Consider the following 20,237-nt stretch of genomic DNA (forward strand, 5'->3'; position numbering starts at 1 on the left):
CTTTTAACAACAATTATAAACAAAATTAAGAAAACAATAAATAACACCAAATTTAGAAATTCTTAAATTCTAAAACAAGAAAAACTGAAATTAAAAAATATGTTATTATGAAATAAGGAAATTAAAAAACTTTGTAATTATGAAATAAGGAAATTAAAAAATTAGGAAATTAGGAAACAAGGGAATTAGGAAATTTGGAAATTATGATATTAGCAAATAAGTAAAATACAGAGAATGAGAAAATTAGGAAATTATGAAACAAGGAAATTAAGAAATTAGAAAATTAATAAGTAAGGAAATTAGGAAATCAGGAAATCACGAGATTAGGAAATTTGGAAATTAGGAAATAAGGCAATTTTTAAAATTAGGAGACTAGGAAATTAGGAAGTAAGGAAGTTAGGAAATTAAATTAGGATATTAGGAAACTAGGAAATTAGGAAGTTAGGAAATTGGGAAATTAGAATATCAGGAAACTAGGAAATTAGGGAGTTAGGAAATTAGGAAGTTAGGAAATTAGGAAACTAGGAAATTAGCAGTTTAGGAAGTTAAGAAATTATGAAATTAATATGTTATGAAATTAGGAAGCTAGGAAATTAGGAAATTATGAAATAAGGAAAATAGGAAATTCAGAAATTAGAAAATCGTGAAATTAGGAAAATAATATGTTAGGAAACTTCCCTAACATTCCCTGCACTTCCCCAGTCACGAAATATTCTCGCAGAGCTGGTTCTGTCAGAATCCTGCTAGAACGGTGGAACATTTCTGCTAGAATGCTGTAAGAATATCCAGCTCTGTAAGAACTCTGTTAGAATCCTGCTAGAACGTCGCGACTGGGTCCATTCGAGCAGTTTTTGCTTTTTTCTACAATGTATTTCTTATGGAGCGAACTGTCAAAAACTGCTCGACTGCGGGTGCTCCATTGTCCCGCCAAGTATTTTCTATCACGATATCATGAGTTTTACGAAGCATTTTATTTTGTTTACCTGCAAGAGGATTACAAATAATGGTAATAAAATGTTAACCGGGGTGATTAGGGACATAAAGGACGAATAGGGACCCACGGGACAATTATGCGTAGAAACTCAAAAATCGATCGAAAAATTTCAATCGCATTTTTCTCAGCTACCCTTTTTTGAACATGGGACAAAAATTATAGATAATTATTATGCGTAGAACGGCAGTTTAGGAAAAACTAAATTTTTATGTTAGGAATTAAAAAAAATGCTGGAATTTTTTAAATTGGAACATAATATTGGTATTAAAAAATTTGGAACTTTTTGGTGGTTTTTAAATTTTGAAAAGTTTTTTTTTTAAATTATTAAAAACCTAAACAATAACATTACAAAAACGAAAAATGAAGATAGAAATTTAAAAAAATCTGGAAAAATCTAGGCAATTTTTAAGTTTTTTTTACTTATTTTTCTCTTTTTAGATATTTTAAAACTGAAAAAACAAAACGAGATTAAAAATTTGAATTTTGTTTTAAAAAAAATAGTACAAAAATGTATGATTCAAACATGTTCAAATACTAAAAAAATCAAAAAATATACAAATGTAAAAAAAAAACAAATAAAAAAATAATCCAGGTAATTAAAATATTAAAAATTAAAAAAGTAATTAAACGTATTTTTAAAAATATGAAAATTTAGTTTATTTGGAATTTAAAAATTATCAACCTTTTATATATTGTTTAAATTTTGAAGGTTCTAGATTTTGATGACGTTTTCGATTTGTTTTAAGATTAAAAAAAATAATTACAGATGAGAAAAATTAAGGTAAAAATATTAAAAATTGCTTTTTTGGAAATTAGGAAAAATAAATTTTAAAGTTTAGGAATACAGAAAGTTTAGATTTTCTTATTGGTTATCTCGTTGGTAATACTGTATTTAACAATCTTGAACTTTCTAGAGTTTTGCCAATTTTTAAAGGTTTTATTTCTTTTTAACCTTCGGGAAGTCGCGTGTTTTCGCCATTCTTACAAGTACCCTTACAAACTGTGTACAAAGTACACGTACGCGACCTCCAGTGGGTTAAGTTGATTGAATTTTTTAATAATAAAAACCTAAAAATCAAAAATTTTAACAAAGAAATTGCAATAAAGAAATACCTAATGTAATTTTTTTTTTAATTTTCATCATTTGGAAATTGTAGAAAAAAATATATTTTTAGTTATGCATTTAAAAAAATCTGACTTTTATTTGTAATATGTATTGTCAGTAATTTAATAATTCTTAAAAATTCAAAAATTTATGCAAGTTTTTGGATTTTACTTTAAGTTTTCAATTAAGATGGATTGATCTCAATCTACTCTTGAAAAATTACGAGCCAGTGGAAGAATAAAAGCAAATCTGAAAATGTCCGTTGATAAAAAAAAACACAACTCCGTTTAAGATTTTCCACATTTTTAGTTTATTATCATTTATTTGACGATTAACGATACTCTTTCTCTCTTCCTTATCAAAAAAAGAAAAACCACTCTGCACGAGCACGAGCGCGCGTGCGACAAATTAGTGCAACTTTTTTACAACAAAAAGGAGCAATAATCCTACCACACTACAGAGCAATATTGAAAGGGGAGGCGGCTGCTGCTATGCGGAGAGATGCTTTGCTTCTTTTCTCTTAGAAAAAATTGTTGGTAAAATCGACACTTGACTTTAGGTTTTTATGGCTAACGGCATTTTGTGTTGTGTGTGTGTGAATTATTGTGTACTCTCTTTCGGGGACGACTTAACGATAAGTTTAAGCTGAAGGGGGGAGGGGGATATTCTAACTTAGAAGACGTTCTTGAGCTCAACGTCAAACACGAGCGTGCTGTTGGGCGGGATGACCGGCGGGCTGCCTCGGGTTCCGTACGCCAGCTGGTGGGGCACGGTCAGTCGTCGCTTGCCACCGACCTTCATTCCAGCGACGCCGAGGTCCCATCCCTTGATGACTTCGCCGCGTCCGAGCGCGAACTTGAAGCCGGGTCCCTTGGACGAGGAATCGAACACTTTGTTGTTCTTCTTGAGGCGACCCTCGTAGTACACTGCGACCTTCTTGCCGGGCTTGGCCTCGACGCCACCGCCGACCTTCAGATCTTCGACGACCAGTCCACCCTGCAGGGTGCGCGTCTTGCCGGCTTCCTCCTTCTGGCCCGCGGACTTGTCCTCCTTCTTCAGCTCCTTGGACGAGGCTTTGCCGTTTTCGACGCCGTTCTGCTTGGCGGGCTTCTTCTCGACCTTGGCGACCTTAGCCTTGGGCTGTTCATCCTCCGAGTCGTCCTCCTCGTCGTCATCATCATCATCGTCTTCCTCATCATCGTCGTCGTCATCATCCGAGTCATCTTCCTCGCCGTCAGCCTTGCTCTCATCCAGTCCCTCGTCATCCGAATCGTCCTCGTCGGAATCGTCCTCATCGTCGTCACTTTCCGCCTTCTTGGCGCCCTTGGGCAGCTCAAACGTCTCGTCCATGTCGTCCTCGTCGCCCTCCTCCAGCTGGACCTCCTTGGCGTTCACCTTCTGTGCCACCTTCTTGGCGATGCGGTCCTGGAAAAGGAGAAAAATGTTTTAAATAAATTCACAATGTTTGTAAACAATCCCCGCCAAATCCAAGTAGGCGGATAAATCAAACTCCTCGCTTGTCACCTCGTGCTTCCCGCATGCTTTGATCCAACTCAAAACATTGGCAACAATGTGGCAGCTGCCTGCCCTTGAAATCATCCCCTCTTCCTACCTGCTTAGCGGCCTTTCCGTTCTTGGCCGGTGCGGCCACCTCCTCCTCCAGCTCGGCGTCCTCTTCCTCGTCTTCCTCCTCATCCCCCAGCCCGCCGAACATGTCCTCCTCGCTCGGCACCAGATACCCCGTCAGGTGCACCATTCCGTCACCTTTCGTGGCCAGCGAGATCTGGTCGCCCTCCTCAAAGTTCAGATCCAGCGCGACCTGGGGCCGGTCCTTGCCCAGGGTGCACAGCAGGTACGTGTTTTCCTCCGACGTTAACATAACCTGCACGTCTCCGCCATTGCTTTTGCTCAGATCCAGCGCGGCCTGCGACAGATGGAACGCCTTCTGCACCGTCTGCGAGTACTTCTTGTTCGTCTTCAGGATGAGTCCTGCCGGAAGTGGACAGGGAAAAAGAATCGAAAACACGCGGTTTTTAGTAAAATTTTTCTTGTCGCGACATGTTTGACATTTCGCGGCGAGAGAGCCATCTTGTCCAGACGCCGGGCACAAAAACACGCAGCAGGCCGCGTTTTTCAACAATTTTTTTTTTCAACTTACCCCAAAACATTTTGATGGCCGGTTATTTTTTTCAACAAAAAACTAAAAAATCAACAAGGCCGGAACTGACGGCGGTGGGGAAAAACGGCACACACTCGAGGGATGGAAAAAAACGCGTTTTGTTCTTTGGAGCCGGAATCGCGGCGCACTTCTGCTCTTGTCGCGTGTTGCTTGGTGAGTGTGCGAGTGACGAATGAACGAAGGGAACGAACAACGGCGCGGCCAGCGGCTGTGGAAAAATGTGGTCGGCGTGTGAGTGTAGTGGTGGTGAGTGACTTCAAACGCGGGAGTGCGTGTGTTGGAATCTTTCGTCAAGTTTTTTTTTAGCAGGCAGGGTTGCCAGTTGACAAGTGGGTGAAAAATACACGCTCATCTGAAGTAATTAATTTCTAAGTTGTTTTCACTTAGATTAGTCAAACTTTGTAATATTCAAAAATCAAATCAAACCATCCACATTAACGACCCCGGGTCTTTTGTGGTCTCTATTGCAAGTTTCTGCTCGAACCTAGGAGTCCGAAGGCTTGAATGGGGAGAGCACCCAAACCTCTTTCTACTCCAAGGAACCTTCCACCCAGTGTTTGAACTGACGACCTTTGGATTGCGAGTCCAACCGCCGCCAGCGATTCCACCGGAGTAGGCTTGGTTTCAAGCTTGGTTTGGTGTGTTGTTTGTACTTATGTTTTGGATTGTGGTAGAGCTCGTAAAAAGTAATCTACGCAGCTCATTGGTTTGAACAAGAATGATAATTTTTTTTCCGTCATCAATTGGGTACTAAAGCCCTATGTCAATTTTTATGTAGAACGGTAAAAAACACGACTAAAAACCATTTCTGATCACTATTTTTCATTTTAATGCAAAATTTTTTTTTGACAAGACAACATTTTTTCGATGGATCAACTATGGTCCCCTTGGAACGAGCTGTCAAGTAGGAGCTTTTCTGTCAAGAAGGACCACGAGGTTAATTTTTCAAAATTGTTTTAAAAATTCATTTTAAACTCTTTGTGGTCGTACAAAGGGTCATTGTACTCAGAAAAATAAGCTTTATCGCTGTAAACAATAATATCAGCAATCTATGCTTCATTTTAGGACCCAATTACGTCTACTACGATTGGGTCCTCAATCAGTACGCCTACTTGCACCGACATTATGGCATGGAGACGACTCCTACACCTGGAATGACTTAACGGCCTAACAACAACTTTATGACGTTTCGCGTACGCACACTAGCGCACCATCTGATTTTGCTGGCCGGACAAAATTTAACCTCAATCTTTTTTGTGTAATACATGCGCACGTAGAAACCTCTATAATTAATTTCTGATTATTTTCACTCAGATTTTGTCATCAGTCAAACTTTGTAATATTATAACCCCGTAAAAAGAATCCGACAATTCGCATAACTTAGTCGGGTCTAGTCGGGTGGTTTCGGCCGATTCGTTAGCCAACGAATCGGCCGACCGGGCAACAGACTTCTGTGTAATCTTTACATAAGCGTCTGGTGGAAAATCGGTTGTCGAAATCGACCGACGGAATCGATTATAAAAACAACCGATTTTTTACCGATTTAGTCTGTGAAAAAAAAGAAAATCTGACTCAACCCAATTAAGTCGGTCTATTCGTAGGGCAACTAAAAATCTTACTCCTGACACATCCCGACTAAATCGGCAACTGGTTGGTTGTTTTTGATTACACTCAACCCCGGTGGTTGGTCACTTTTTCGTTTGACACTTTTTAATTTGTACCCCGTTGGTTTGACAAAGTCAAACTAAAAAGTGACGATCTGTCACTTTTTACACGGCGCTCACTCACACTATCAAAACAAACGTTTGGTAGTGTGTGTGAACTCCGTGTAAAATGGGTGTCAAACTAAAAAGTGACCCCGTTCGTTTGACAACAGTTGGTGTCAAACCATCGGGGTTGGACCCGATTTCGAAGGGTGTTTAGTCTCAGGTCGCTATTTCGTATACTCGCTAATTCGAACGAAAAAGCACTCAACCGTCAAAACCAGTTGTTAAACTGATGTTGACGTTTCAACACCATTGTTCGACAATTTCCGAACACGTGGTTTCAAGCTTTTTACACCTGAGCAATTCTCTACGAAATCAGTTTTTTTAATTTTAATTTTTGTATTTTTTAATCCGGCTGAAACTTTTTTGGTGCCTTCAGTATGCCCAAAGAAGCCATTTTGCATTATTAGTTTGTCCATAAAATTTTCCATACAAATTTGGCAGCCCTCTATACAAAAATAATGTTTGAAAATTCATAAATCTGTATCTTTTGAAGGAATTTTTGGATCGATTTGGTGTCTACGGCAAAGTTGTAAGTTTGGAAAGGACTACACTGAAAAAAATGATACACGGTAAAAAATGGTGATTTTTAATTTAACTTTTTGTCACTAAAACTTGATTTGCAAAAAACACTATTTTTTAATTTATTTTCATTTTTTGATATGTTTTAGGGGATATCAAATGCCAACTTTTCAGACATTTCCAGGTTGTGCAAAAAATCTTTGACTGACTTATAATTTTTTTATCAATACCGATTTAAAAAAAAAATCGAAATATTGGTCGCAAAAATTTTTCAACTTCATTTTTCGATGTAAAATCAAATTTTCAATCAAAAACTACTTTAGTGAAATTTTGATAAAGTGCACCGTTTTCAAGTTATTGCCACTTTTAGGTAACTTTTTTGAAAATAGCAGTTTTTAATTTTTTTAAAATTAGTTTAAATTAGTTCTAAAGTGAGCAAACAACCTTTGAAAAAAATATTTTTGAAAAGCTGAGAAAATTCTCTGCATTTTGCGTTTTTGAACTTTGTTGATACGACCTGCTGAGATATGTTTAAAATCAGAAAAAAATGATGTTTTCTAAGTCTCACCCAAACAACCCAACATTTTATAATGTCGATATCTCAGCAACTAATGGTGTGATTTACAATGTAAAAATATGAAACATTCATGAAATTTTCCTAGACAGATCATATGCACCAGAGGTTCCCGACGAACACGCACTTGCCCTTACATTTCACCCTTGCTCTGAGTCAGTACGAGCAACACGCTGGAACACGCTTTGAGTATTCGTGCCAGCCATTCGCACCTGTTCCGGTTACGCATTTGAACTCGTTCCGGAGGTGGAAAAAAATTTAAAAATTCAGTATGTTAAGAATTTAAAAATTTAAGGATTTTAGCATTGAAGAATACAGGGATGAAGAATCACTGTAAAATTCTGAATTCCATTATAATTCTTCTTTTCAAGACATTCGGCCTTCTGGGACGTTCTGCCTTCTGAACAATTTGAATTTCAGCCTCCCGAGATTCTGCCTTTTGATGCGATCCCAATTTTCTTATTTCTCAATTTTTTAGTTATTGTTATCCAAGTTTTTAAATTTGTACACATTTGATTTTTGATTTTTTTTAAATATTTTAATCTTCCTATTCTTTTTATTTATTTAATTTATTTTTTCGTAAAAGAGTATTAAAAAAAACTTTTAAATTTTCACAAAACTACTTTTTAAAAAAAATAAATACATCATGTTTTTGCAATAAGATCAGATCATCAGATTTGCTAACCCTTACTAGCAAAAGAGTTTTTTACCATGCGACTTTTAGAGCTTGGTTTTATTTTAACTTACCGCCCGATATGTCAGCCAAGATATTTCGCAGGGACTGTGACAGCTCGAGCTCGGCCACACTGCAAAAAATCGACACTTTTGACGTAAGTGATTCCCACATAAATCCACCGCATTTGTCATTGTTTGCATCAGGACATTTTGATGAGGAGTTCGTAATTTTGTGGGTTAAATTATATTTTTTCACTGGACCTAGAAAGCTTTAAGGTTTATAAAAAACAATAAATGAAAAAAAAATGTATTCTATCTATTCTAATGTATCTAAAAATTCAAAATTTAAAAAAAAAAATAAATAAAGGAACTTGTTTCTAAAATATGCCATGACTGATTTTCTGGCAGCATTTAAGAATTTGATATTTTTTTATTAAATAAAATTTCAAAATTTAATAATTTAAGAAATCGTAAGTACAAAAAATCAATAAAATCAATATTTTTTAATTGGAAAGGGCCGATTTGTAGATAATTGCTCAGTAATGATATAAAACAAAGTTGTTTGCATAAAAACAAACAAAATCAAAATACCAAAAACTAAACAAAAAGGATTTAGGTTTTTTTCGGATGTCATTGAATAAACCATCTTAAATTATTTTCACTTTTCCTTATTTATTCGTTAGCGTTTGTTAATTCTTCAAGTCCTCATCATCTTTTCGATTGTTTTGTGTGGTAATTTCTTAATTATGTTGTGCCGTACTTCTGCAACGTGCGTTCCGTTACGTTTACAGCTGGTGCGCGTTTTTTATCCTTTCTCTCTCTTTTTCTCCTCCCCCTAAAAACCCGTTACTCCGTCACCATTGCCACGACCGCCTCGGGCGGTTCCCCACCACCACCCCCCGTTCCGTTCTGTTCCACAACCTTGGGCGGCTGCTGCTCCACCTTTAATACTTTCTCGATGCCGGACAGATCCAGCGTGGCGTCCGCGGCCCGCAGCTGCTGCACGATGGCGGCCAGCCCGAACGAGAGCGCCACCAGGAGCCGATCCCGGGACGCGTCCGGCAACTTGACAATCAGCTTGACGAGCGATTTGACGAGGGCGGTGCGGGGGGTGGATTTATCGGCGGCGTCAGCAGCGATCAGAGGGGGAAGAAGGTGTTTCTGCGGAGAGAAATCGATTAGTATTCCAGGATTATTATTTTTTTTAAGGGGAAGCCTCGTGTAGTACCTGCACGACGTGGAGATAGCTGGCGAGGCAGTTCTTCAAGCACTCGTAGTGGTGTTGCTGTTCGGTGAGCAGAACCAGCACGATCAGCACGGCGTCACCAAAGTGGGGCAGGAGGAGCGGGTCCCGGGCGAGCTTTTCCGCTTCCGCCGTCGTGCACTGGACCAGGGTCTTGAAGAGAGAGAGAGACAAATAATTAGAGTTGTTTTACAAAAAATCAAAGTTCATCTCACCTTGGAAAGAAAAAGACGGACCTGCGCCTTGGGCGTACTCTCGTTCAGCTCGTCCCGGTACAGGAACTTTCCAAACTCCTGCAGCACGATCTTCCCGTTGGCCACGTCGGCGAAGGAGCGCTGGAAGTAGAACCGCGTGATCGGGGCGAATTTGTCCGTTTGCTCTTTGAACGCTTTTTTGGCTGGAAATTTTACAGAATGTTGGATTAATTTCATTTATTTTATTTTTTTTTGTGGAGAGAATTGAGGGCGTCTCCACTGCTGAGGACAAATCCTGAAATTGCTCATTTTTCTTCTTTGAATTCTTCGTGATGATTATTGAACTCGATTGGTATTTTTTTAAGGGGAAACTTTGTGTAGTACAGGATTAGAAAAAAAGATTTACAAATAAAAAAAAAACCAATAATTCTGGAGATTTTTTTTTAAATGCCCTTTTAACAAAATATTTATTGCATGCCTCAAAAAGCAAAAAAAAAAAAAGAATTATTTCTAGAATTTCATTTAATGATTTATAAGACTTTCTAGGTCTAGTGAAAAAATATAATTTAACCCAAAAATGACGAAACTTCTCGTTACAGTGTCCTGATGCAAACAATGATCGAGCTCGAGCTGTCACAGCCCTGCGAGGTATGTTGGCTGACATATCGGGCGGTCAGTCAAAAAAACCAGCTAGAAGTCGCCTGACAAAAAAAAACAATTGCTAGAAAGAGAGAGGAAATATGATGCAAACAAACGTCCAGCTGCCATGTAAACATACTTTGAATGTGTTGGTAAATTTCTGACTAGAAAGCCTTATAATTTTTTTTATGATTTGACAAATTCACTTTGCTCTTTATAATTATTTTTTTCACAGAAACAAACAATTTAATAAAAAAGGCATTCAAAAACAATTCAGATGCAAAAGTTTTAAAAACCAAATTATTTCGCAAATTGAACTTAAATAACATTTGTGACATAAAAAAAAATTTAAAGCAACAAATTAAAAAAAAAATTGGAACATTACAATTTTAAACTTTTGGATATTTTACACTGAAAAAAACGAAAAATTTAAAATTTCAAAGTGTCAAAAAAATCTTAAAATTTCTATTTTATATTAATTTAAAAAATATAAGATCGCAAAAGCAAACAAAAAATTGAAATTACCAAAATTCTGCGACTCCAAAACATAAAAAAAAAATTAAGCAGATTTTTGAAATTCCTAATTTCTAAAGAAATTGGGATTTTAAAATTTTCAAAGTTTGTAAACTTCTTAAGTTTTTATTTAAAAAAAGATCAAACCCTCAATTATACAATTTTCTAATAAAATAGTTCTAAAATTTTAAATTATAAAATTGTTATTCTGTATTTTGAAACATGTTTTTTGACATTTTTTTTTAATTAATAAATACTGTGGACGAGGGGGAAGGTGGGGAATTTCGAAATTTTAAAATTTAGAATAATCAAATTTTTAAACTTTGAAAATTTTACATTAAAAAAATCTAAAATTTGAAAAAAATAAAGGTATCAATACACTTATAAATAAAAAAATAATTTCACAAATACATACAAAAATATAAAAATTTCAAAATAATTTGTCATTTTGACTTTATAAATCCAAAAAAAAATTTGACACTTTTGAGACTCCAAAATTTTAAAACTGTGAAATATTAAAATTTTCAAACTTAGAAAATTTTAAACTCATACATTATAAACTTCTGAAGTTTTAAATTAAAAAAAAACTTTAAATTATAAAATTTTCGAATCAAGTAGTTTTAATTTTTTAAATGATGAAATTGTTACTCTATATTTTGAAATTTGAAAACATGTTTTTTGTCATTTTGATTTTTTAATCATATTTAAAAAATCTGAAATATTAAGATAGAGTTTTTTTTTGTATGGACAATTGTCCACGAGGGGGAAATTTCAAAAATTTAAAAAATCTGGAACATTAAAATTTTGAAATATTGAAAATTTCACAGTCTCTCTGTCTGTCGTCTCAATATTCATTGCTCCAACTGTCAATAATTTTTCCAGTCCCTTCAAATAGATTGCTTTGATTTTTCGTTCTTTAATTAGATAACTCCTGCTCTCGACGGTCCCTTCAATATCGACAACGAGAGACTCCACTGTATCGAGAGTGAGGAGGGAGAGAGAAAATTTGAATTTTAAAAAAATTGGAACATTAAAATTTGGAACTTTGAAAAATTTGACATTAAAAAAAAAAAACAAAATCTTAAATATTTAACATAAACAAAATGATTTGAAAAAATGCACAAATTCATTCAAATTTAGAAATTCATAATTGTTTTAACTGAAAAAAACAAAAAAAAAAAGATTTTTAAACCGCAAAAGCAAACAAAATAAACTTTTGCAATTAACAAAATTTTAAAATTCTGAGACTTCAAAATTCTCAAATTTTGAAACAATAAAATTTTAAATTCATTAGTTCTAAACTTATAGTGTTATTTAAAAAAAATGTGGACAAATGACATGTTTATTTTTTTTCGATTTATCTTTTTTTATGTTTTTACAGATTTGATTTGTTTTTAGTTTTATGGTGTTTCTACAATTTGAAAAAAAAAAACTCTCGATTTTTTTTTAAAGTGAAATAAACAATATTTTAATTTTTTTTTTTGCTTTTTGAGTGTTTTTAATACCGCCTTGAGCAAAAAAAATGTTTTTTTTTCAAATCGAGATTAATTTTATTTGATTTAAACATGTAAATGTTTTAAATTTTTTGAATTTTGTTTTTTTTTAAGATTTTTTTTAAATGATTTGTCAATTGATTTTTTTTAATGATTTCACAAATTAAAAAAAAGAGTTTTAAAGATATCTTTAAGTTTAAAAAAAACAAGAGATTAGGAAATTTTGAGAAATTACATAAATTTCTGACAAATCAAAAATGAATCACAAATTGAAATCGAATGAAAGAATTTTTGAAGAAATTGTACAAAGAAATAAATCTTCTTAAAAACATTTTTTTAAATTTATTTTTTTTTAAATTTACAATTTCGATAGCAAATAAAATTAATTTTCTTAAATTAAAAAAAATACAATTAAGAATTAATTAACCATATTTTTTTGTTACTTTTGAAATTTCAAGAAATGTCAAGAAGTTTCTAACCTTCTTTAAAAATTTCCAAAATTAACCAAATTTTAAAATTCTGCGACTCTAAAATTTGATTTTTTTTAATTCTAAACTTCTAAAATTTTAAATAAAGAGAAAAAAACTTTAAATTTTAAAATTTTCGAACTATAAATTTTTATATTATAAAATTATTATTCTATATTTAGAATTTTTTTAATGGATGATTCTAGAGTTTTATTTTTTTAAAAAAGGTTATATAAACAAAATTTTCTTTTTTTTACTCTTTGTTTTTTTTGAATATCTTTGACTTAAGGTGGTTTCAAAAACATCCAAGAAGTTCTAAAAATAAAAAATTAAACCAAAAATTATTTCATAAAATAAAATAAAAATCATAAAAAATGGAAATTCATAGCTATTTTTACGGAAAAAATTAAGATTTTAAAACCGTAAAAGCAAACAATAAATTTCTGCATTTAACAAAATTTTAAAATTCTTAAATTTTTAATTCTAATTATATTTAAAAAAAAAACGTGGACAACTAAAATGTTTAGTTTCGTATTTTATTTAGTTTTTACAGATTTGATTTTTCTAACTATTTTTTTTAATCTGTATGGTGTTTGTACAATTTGAAAAAAAATTGGTGATTTAGATTTTCTCAATTTAAAATTTTAAGTTTTCAAACAAAAAAAAAACACAGAAAGTATTGAATTTTTAGCTGTTGAACTTTAAAATCAAATAAAAAAACTGAAATTAGATTTTTTTAATGTTACAATTTTTATTTTTTTACCGCAAAAAATAATAGATTCAAAAATCTTGTATTTAAAAATTTATTTTGAGATTTGTGTTTATTTAAAAAAAAGTGTATTTCTGAAGTTTTTTTTTTTTTTTTTTTGAAAATGTCCAATAAACCAAATTTAAAGTTTTTGCTTTTTGGGTGTTTTTTAATACCCCTGACTCAAGGCGGTAATAAAAACACCCAAAAAGCAAAATTTGGAAATTTGCTTTATTGGACCTTTTCAAAAAAAAAAACTCCATATTTGATTATTTAAAAACTTGAGTTTTTGAACTCTGATGTTTTTAGTTTCTACATTCCAGATTTTTTTTTTAAATTGTTGAATTTTAAGAAAGTTAAATAAATATTTTTTTTATCTTTTTGAATGAACTTGGCACTGACTCTTGGATTTTTCTTGAAATTAAAAGGTTATTTGCGTTTTGTGCTTTTTTGATTGCTTATCTTAGCATATTTTTAAATTACAATTTGCTCCCTCGGTGAGCTTGCCTGCTTCGCGTTTGCCCCCCCAGCAGTGGAAACGCCCTAAAAGAACAAGAGGTAAACTTACATTCTTCTTTCAGCGCGCGCAACATCCGGACCGGCCCGAGGATCACCTTGAGGATTTTCTCCAGCAGCCCGACCCGCTCGACGCCGTGCGAATGTTCCGGCTGGAGGCGCGTCACGTTGTATCGGAGGGCTTCGGCGATGCCGGCCAGTTTGAGCACCGTCTGCCGGAGCGTGTCCAGCTTGAACGCGTTGAGATTCTTGTCCAGGACGAGCTGGGTCAGGGTTATGATTTCGGCGAATGCAGGCAGGTTGTCGGTGCGGAAGGCTTCGTCGGCGCCCTCGAGCAGGTAGCCCTGGAGGAAGTGGTTCCGCTCGAAGAGGTCTAGTTCGAAGAGTTTGAGTACGAGTACGGAGAGGGAGTTGGAGCGGCAGATGTCGAACTGGTTTGAGAGCAGGGACTGGATTTGGGCGCTGAGGTAGGGGACGGCCAGGGTTTTGGTGCGGGCGATGACCCGCGTGATGGCGTAGATGTAGTTGGCGTTGGCGAAGCTGGCGTCGTAGAGGGAGCGGGTGAGGCGGCTGTAGAATAGGGACGGGGATTGGAAGATGAGTGCCATCGGCACGAAGAACTCGTCGTCGTCCAGCTGCATCGAGCTGAACTTGTTGGTGTACTCGACGATCTGCTCGACGAGGGAGGGGGTTTTGTACAGATCGTATTCGAGGCCGTAAGCTCCGATCATGAACTTAATGAGGGAATTGGCTTCCTCTTGTAGGAGGTAGTCGATCGACTTGAGGATCAATTCCCTTAGTTTGATCGTTTCTTCCGACGGGCCGTCTTCGTCGTCCGCGTCCATCGCTTCCTCGTCCGCTTCTTTCGTCCGGTTATCGTATTCGACCATCTTCCGGACGTTGTCTCCTGACACCAGCTCTAGATTCTGCCCGATTAGGTCCAAACACTCACTATTGCCGAAAACCGCTGCGCCTCGTCGAATCATCTCGTTGAAGTACATCTTCCGCTCGAAGATCTCTTTGGTGCGCTCCAGCTTGGCCATGAGCGCGCCCATCGTCAGGTCCATGGCCTTTTCGGCCTGTGAGCGCGGCCTCAGCGCGATCGACGGCAGCTGCTTCAACACGTCGTGCTGGCAAACTTTGTTCTCTTTCAGAATTTCGCACAGTTTGTACGCCGATTCTCCGATCGCTTGCTGCAGCGTTTGCTTCTCCTTGCCGCTGGCTTCTTCCTGCTCGAACAGATCGATGTCCGCCCAGTACATGAACCCATCCACCGTCACGTCCATCACGACGTTCTGCAGCGCGTTCAGCAGACTGTTGTTGATCTTCATCAGGTGTGAATCCGTGCCCGTTGAGTACGCCTCCGGAATCTCCTGCCGCGGCACGTGCTTCTCGTCCATAATCTGGTAGATGGCCATCTTCGGATCGACCTCGAACAGACTGCGGTTCAAGTACAAATCCCAACAGTGCAGCACGATGTTGAACAGCGCCTTCAGCGCGAACCCTTTGTACCGGTGCATCCGCAACGATGACCACCGCTCAAATTTGGCCATATCCGGCGTGTGAAAGTTCCTCAACAGCTCCATCATCGAATCGTACAACTTTCCCAGCGTCCGCTGCCGCTCCACGAACCGATTCCGGTCGACCTTCTTCCAGTCCGCATCCGTCCGGCAGATGCTGTAGTACATCGCCTTGGACAGGGCCTCAACCCGGTCCAGAATCTCGTACGGCTTCGCGTGCTTCATACTGACCACGGCCTGGTCCACAAACTGCATCATGAACCACTGCGGCGCGTACGCAACAATCTCGTAAAAGTACTCCTCCAAACTCGCCCCCCAAATGCAGTTCATCAGCAGGCACTTGGTCAGCTGCGGAATCGTCTGCAGCACGTGACACAGCCGGGTGTCCCGCGCCAAATCGTACTTGAAGCTCGCGTCCGTGTTCAGCACCATAAAGAGCGTAATCTTGCGCAGCTGCTGCTCGCACTCCCGAATCGGCTTATTCTCCTCGTTCAGGTACCGCCGAATCCGCAGATACTTGACCAACCGGGCCACAATCTCGATGATGAACGGTTCATTTCCTACCCAAAAAAAAAACGAAAAAACTTAATTAGCAAACTCCGCACAAGCGTGACGTTCTAAAATTCTCACCTCCGTGAAACACGATCTTATCGAACGACCGCACAAACTGGTTCGTGTGATTGAAGATCGCCTGCAGCTTGACAAAGTCCTCGCAAAACTCCATCACGTCGTCGTCGGTGCACTGATTAATCTCCCGCAGCAAATCCGACAGCTCTTTCATTCCGGTTGTCCGCCGACGGTGTGCCGCTAATCAAAGTTGGCCACTCTTTGTTTGTTTGTTTGCCCAACTCAAAACGGGGAAGGGGCGTAACGCTAGCCCCGCACGCGCGCGCTACGGCTCCTTTGATTTTTGTGTGTACCAGTGCCTTTTGTTTACAACCAAGCCGCAAGCAGGGAAAACGGAGGTCACTCGGCGTGACGAAGGGGGGACACTTCCGTCAAACTCCCCCGCGCTCGAAGTGGAACCACTCGCGAAAAAAACACTCCCGACAAGTTGAGGACTCGGCCGGTTTTTGCGCGAAACTTGTGGTGAACACTGTGACGAGGAAAATTTGCTAGCTCTTTTTGTGTGCGACGCGCCGCGCCAGATGACACTTGTATACTCAAAATGGGGCGAAGTTTGACGTTTGAGCGCACACGGTGAGTGGAAGATGGGCAAAAAGGTGTGCGATGGAAATGGGTGGACATTAGTCCGACAACTGCTCGAATTCAAGTTAGGTACGCGGAGATCAAAAATTAAAGCGTTCAAGAAAAATTGCGCAAAATTTAAAAACATTAATCAACAAACTTACAAAATTCAAAAAAAAAATTAAAAAATATATATACACTCGTGCCAAATTTAAAAAAACTTTAATTAACAAACTTATAAAATTCAAAAATAAAATTAAAAAAAATATGCACTTTCATCAATTCTATTCATAAATTTTAACTCATTAATGGAGCACTTCCATTCGAGCAGTTTTTGCTTTTTTCTACAATGTATTTCTTATGGAGCGAACTGTCAAAAACTGCTCGACTGCGGGTGCTCCATTCTTTCTTATATAAATTACACTCAACCCCCGGTGGTTGGTCACTTTTTCGTTTGACACTTTTTTAGTTTGTACCCCGTTGGTTGGTCAAAGTCAAACTAAAAAGTGACGAACTGTCATTTTTTACACGGCGCTTACGCACACTATCAAAACAAACGTTTGGTAGAGAGCTTTATGACGTTTCGCGTACGCACACTAGTGCACCATTTGATTTTGCTGGCTGACAAAATTTAACCTCACTTTATTTTCGTGTACGTATACGCAATACATACGCAAGTAGAATGCTCTAGTGTGAGTGAACTCCGTGTAAAAGGGGTGTCAAACTAAAAAGTGACCCCGTTCGTTTGACAACAGTTGGTGTCAAACCATCGGGGTTTGAGTGTATAACAATGGAGCATTTCCATTCGAGCAGTTTTTGCTTTTTTCTACAATGTATTTCTTATGGAGCGAACTGTCAAAAACTGCTCGACTGCGGGTGCTCCATTTTCAATTCAATGGAGCACCCGCAGTCGAGCAGTTTTTGACAGTTCGCTCCATAAGAAATACATTGTAGAAAAAAGCAAAAACTGCTCGAATGGAAGTGCCCCATTCAATGGAGCACCCGCAGTCGAGCAGTTTTTGACAGTTCGCTCCATAAGAAATACATTGTAGAAAAAAGCAAAAACTGCTCGAATGGAAGTGCCCCATTCATTTTATTTACCGAAATAACAATTTTACAACTTGTGTGAATGACTGGTTCATAGAGATTTTATGTTCCTTTCAACTATTTCTTTTTCAGCCTATCAGCACTTTGATCATGGATTAGACAGCTTTCATAAAGTGTTTTTGACTGATCCAAAGTAAAAAATAGCTCAAATAAAAGTGAGCAAGCAACTCTCCATTGTTGATACATCTGAAAATGATGATTCAATACCGGAAAACGTCAATAGTGTTGATAATTGGTCGAACAGAAGTTTTTTCAAATGCAATTAAACAAAAACTAGGGAAAATTGAGCATGAGCATGAGCATGGTTGACTGCCAATGAGCTGCTACTCCGTTATTGACAGATCAGCTGAAGTTAAACAATGAATCAAAAATGATCAATGGGAGCCAACCATCCGTTCACTGTTTAACCCCTGAAGACCCCGACTTTATTAGTCAATACCGGCGCCCTCCCAAGAAGCCTGCAGTTAAACGAAAGGGAGGAATGTTAGTCCGATAGTTGAAGTTTTTCGCTATATACTTGTTGATACCGCTTGAGACCGTTGAATCCACAGCATCTCCTTCAAACATCACTTGATTATTTTTTTTTGGGTTAGTGGGATAAGGTATTGGCTTTTCGATGCCTCCCGAGCTACGACGCTATGGGGAGGACTTTCATAACAAACCCGTCGGCGAGCCTTCCGAGCAACGATGCTATGGGAAGGTCTTTCTGGTTAACACACAAAATCACTCACACACAGTTATTTTGCTCCACTATTAACTCAACGATCCAAATTGTCAGTGCGTCTTTCGTTCATTATATAGAAATGGCTTTTTCACCGCAAAAAAAATTAAACCTTATTCGAAAAATTTAAACACAATCCACCCCTAAACAAAAACTAGGGAAAATTTGGTAAAAAAAACCTAGTGAGATCGAAATTCAACAATTTGATTAGGGGAAATATACCCATTTTAAGCCTAATAAGCGGTGCCTAATAAGGGAGTGTTCCTTGAAATTTACTAAAACCAAGAACACCAACGAGTAGAGTAACTTTTTATGAAAATTTCTGTTTATTTTCACTTTTAATAATAGTTATGCTATTCCTATTACAAGCCTTTTCAAAAAATATTTCCAAGATGCATTCTAATCAGTCGAGTGCATTGGGCCACGCCCATTTTTCTATTTTCAGCTTAGTTCTTTTTTTCTTCCAGCGCTCATTTGGGTCTGCTTAGTGCTGCCAAAATAGATGAAATTTTAAGGGAACACTCACGAAAAGTAGCATTTATAGAGAAAATTCCCTGGCATCACTGACTCACTCCAATAGGCGCTGAACCAGAACAAAGGGTGGTGTTGGTGGCCACCCTTTGTTCTTTATTTGCCTTCGCTTCTCGCTCGGTTTTCTTCAGCCTTCGATTGGAATGGGTTGTCAAAATCTAAACGTCAAAAGACTTAACTAATTATTTACATGTTTCGGGATTATTTTTCTAGTGAGCGACTAACTAATGTGCAAAAGAACATTACCGGTAGATGGAAGCAATTTTATATCTTAAGCGCTTTTAAATCGTTGGCGCAAGTGAAAATATATTGATGGCGACTTTTGTTAAGGAGTTAACCTCTCAGCTTGCGTGTGGATGTGTGTGCCACCAAAATGATGAGAAATGGTCTCGCAAAAAAGAAATTATGATCAAAAGCGGAACGGGAACGGGAACAGTGCATGTCTTCTGATAAGCCGCCACCCGCACATCGCAAGTTCCAGGTTCTCCTTCTGCGCATCTAACAGATCACCGATATCATGGAACCTGGCAGTTTTTTTTATAGATCAGCAATTTTGTCGTCTTTGGACGCATGTCGCAATCCCAGCCAAGTGCAATTATTATATTTAGCACCAAAAAACTGCAACCAAAATCAACTAATTTCCTTATCTTTTCTGAACCTCATTGTTTGTAAACATTTCAACGATTTCAACTGTCAAAATGAACATTCGAAAATTCCGTAACTTGTCTTCAAATTACTCAGGAGAAAAATTGAGTAACTTTGAGTAAGATTGAGTAACATTGAGAAATTGAGACACTCAGTTACTCACTGTCCTACCCCTTGATCAAAAGTGCATTAAATTTGATCTTTTTGGCCAGTAAATGGCAGAAATTTGCGTGCTTACTTGAGGCGGTGCTGTTGCTGGTATGTTTATAGCCTAAATCTCGGCCTAAATAAGGCTTTCTAGGCCCAGTGAAAAAAATATAATTTAACTCAAAAATGACGAACTCCTCGTCACAGTGTCCTGATGCAAACAATGATCGAGCTGTAGCTGTCACAGCCCTGCGAAGTATGTTGGCTGACATATCGGGCAGTCAGTCAAAAAAAACCAGCTAGAAGTCGCCTGACAATTTTTTTTTGCTAGAAAGAGATAGGAAACCTGATGCAAACAAACGTCCAGCTGTCATGTAAACATACTTTGAATGTGTTGGTAAATTTCTGACTAGAAAACCTTATAGTATTTTTGGAGCTTTAATCGAGCATCAAACTCTTGATATAACAAAGATAGATGTTTGATTAGAAAGGGTATATTTCCCCTATCTAAAAATCTTAAAATTTAAAAATTATTAAATTCATAAAATAAAAAAAATCGAAATTCATCAAGCTTGAAATATTTCAAATAGAAAAATTTAAAATTTTCAAATTCCCAAATTCTACAATGCCGCTTTAAGAGGGTCAGAGAGGGTGAAGAAAAGCCCCAAGAAATCGCTCCCTCTCCTTTGTTCTGCTGTTCGTAAAGCTGTTTTTTGACCCCTTTTCTTCCTATCTCCATACTATCATACT

At 37.2% G+C, this 20,237-nt stretch overlaps 2 protein-coding genes across 2 annotated transcripts; both read right to left on the reverse strand.

Moving 5' to 3' along the window:
• Positions 1-2,385: 2,385 nt before the first annotated feature.
• Positions 2,386-4,468, reverse strand: LOC6041757 (46 kDa FK506-binding nuclear protein). Its single transcript, XM_001850920.2, has 3 exons — positions 4,258-4,468; positions 3,712-4,088; positions 2,386-3,524 (listed from the first exon to the last, which is right to left on the reverse strand). The coding sequence occupies exons 1-3, from the start codon at positions 4,265-4,267 to the stop codon at positions 2,772-2,774; spliced, it is 1,140 nt and encodes a 379-aa protein (XP_001850972.2). The 5' UTR covers positions 4,268-4,468; the 3' UTR covers positions 2,386-2,771.
• A 3,999-nt stretch (positions 4,469-8,467) lies between these two features.
• LOC6041752 lies at positions 8,468-16,329 on the reverse strand. The gene is made up of 5 exons (XM_038266908.1): positions 15,779-16,329; positions 13,681-15,708; positions 9,274-9,455; positions 9,044-9,211; positions 8,468-8,976 (listed from the first exon to the last, which is right to left on the reverse strand). The coding sequence occupies exons 1-5, from the start codon at positions 15,927-15,929 to the stop codon at positions 8,662-8,664; spliced, it is 2,844 nt and encodes a 947-aa protein (XP_038122836.1). The 5' UTR covers positions 15,930-16,329; the 3' UTR covers positions 8,468-8,661.
• Between the last annotated feature and the right edge of the window lie 3,908 nt (positions 16,330-20,237).

This window comes from Culex quinquefasciatus, chromosome 1 (assembly GCF_015732765.1).
Source record: "Culex quinquefasciatus strain JHB chromosome 1, VPISU_Cqui_1.0_pri_paternal, whole genome shotgun sequence".
NCBI classification, from domain to species: domain Eukaryota; kingdom Metazoa; phylum Arthropoda; class Insecta; order Diptera; family Culicidae; genus Culex; species Culex quinquefasciatus.